The 1366-nt window shown below is 39.9% G+C and overlaps 1 protein-coding gene across 2 annotated transcripts; it reads right to left on the bottom strand.

Moving 5' to 3' along the window:
- Positions 1 to 1344, bottom strand: LOC102676990 (insulin-like peptide receptor). Of its 2 annotated transcripts, XR_004151722.1 has the most exons (3): positions 1103 to 1344; positions 155 to 1032; positions 1 to 119 (listed from the first exon to the last, which is right to left on the bottom strand). XR_004151722.1 is itself a non-coding variant. In XM_031514898.1 (2 exons), the coding sequence occupies exons 1-2, from the start codon at positions 1306 to 1308 to the stop codon at positions 465 to 467; spliced, it is 774 nt and encodes a 257-aa protein (XP_031370758.1). In that variant the 5' UTR covers positions 1309 to 1344; the 3' UTR covers positions 1 to 464. The 2 variants fall into 2 exon arrangements, 1 of the variants encoding a protein (XP_031370758.1); XM_031514898.1 differs by having other exon boundaries at positions 1 to 1032.
- Positions 1345 to 1366: the final 22 nt, after the last annotated feature.

Genomic DNA, 1366 nt, shown 5'->3' with positions numbered 1-1366 from the left:
TTTTTTTTTTTTTTACATTTATCAGTCTCAAAAATGGATTGAGCGAAAATCTAGGGAATCATTTCGCTTATCTGCATTCGAAAAGTCATTTCCGCTCGTTGCAACTGATATTGTTTTCCGTTTTCATTGCTGCAATATCTATTGTAAATCTCTCTTGATCGTATCTATTGTAAATCTCTCTTCATCATAGTTAAATCGATAAGATTTTAATCCCCAATGTATCAATTAAACACGTTGCATATCTCCTCACTTCGCAAACATATAGCGAAGAATCCACGCTTGTAAAAACGTCCGTTTTCAACGTTCGGAAACACGTGAATCCGACCAACAAAATTAGGTCACAAAGTGATCTAAACGCTGGTCTTTCTGTAAGATCTTTTTGCATATTTTCCAAATATGCCTTCGGCGTGCTTATAGAAATGCACCATTGATTTTTGCCGCGAAATCGCATGTTTGTTTTGCTGTCAAAGAATCGACACGTCCTCCGACTTTCTATTTTCCGGCAATATAGCCCTTCTTTCCTCCATTTGAATGCCACCACCGTTCTGATCGCTCGAATAATCGCAATTATTCGATATTCCCGGCTGTATGTTCACGTATTTATGCGGTGAGTCCTCTTTCTGCTTGAAACTTTGAAGAATCATAGGTAAACCAGACAAAGATTCGTTAGCCTTCAAAAGTGGCCTGGAACTCTCTATATCGGCGATTCCATTGCCTACAATCGAGTTTTGAATCGGCTTATCGTCGTGATCGTTGATGTCTAGCAAAGGAGGATACGGTATACCGAAAGGGCTGGACGTAGATGTGGATCGAGTCGTGGAATTCTGAGGTGGCCACGACAATGAAAACTTCCTCAAATTCTCTGGTAACTCTATATCTAATTGTCCAGTATGCTCGATTTGCACACTGGCCAAAGGAACGTCTAAACACGGAGATAAAATTCGAGGATTCGTCGCTAGAAACTCGACGATCTCCGGAGCAGTTGGCCTCTTTACGTGATCTGGTCTCCAACAAGAGTACATCAAGTTTTCTCTGTGAAAAGATAATTGTTAGAATAATGGTTACGTATAATATCAATTGCGACAAGATGATCGATTCTCACAATTGTAACTTCACTCCTTTAGGAACCATCAACGAATTTCCACTCTTAACATGGTTCAGTACTTCGGTGTTGCTCATACCCTGGAAAGGGAAGCTACCGAACGTGATAATCTCGTACAAAAGAACGCCATAGGACCAAACATCCGAAGCTGGAGTGAAGATACCTAGTCCCAAGGACTCTGGTGCCATCCATCTTACCGGTAGCATACCTGGAAGAAAGAGAAAATTATTTTATTTATCAACCAAAAAAAAAAAAAAAAAAAAA

The sequence above is a fragment of the Apis dorsata genome, unplaced genomic scaffold (genome assembly GCF_000469605.1).
Source record: "Apis dorsata unplaced genomic scaffold, Apis dorsata 1.3 scaffold_51174, whole genome shotgun sequence".
Taxonomy (NCBI): domain Eukaryota; kingdom Metazoa; phylum Arthropoda; class Insecta; order Hymenoptera; family Apidae; genus Apis; species Apis dorsata.
The sequence above is the reverse complement of the archived record's forward strand: the minus strand, read 5'-3'. Positions and strand labels throughout refer to the sequence as shown.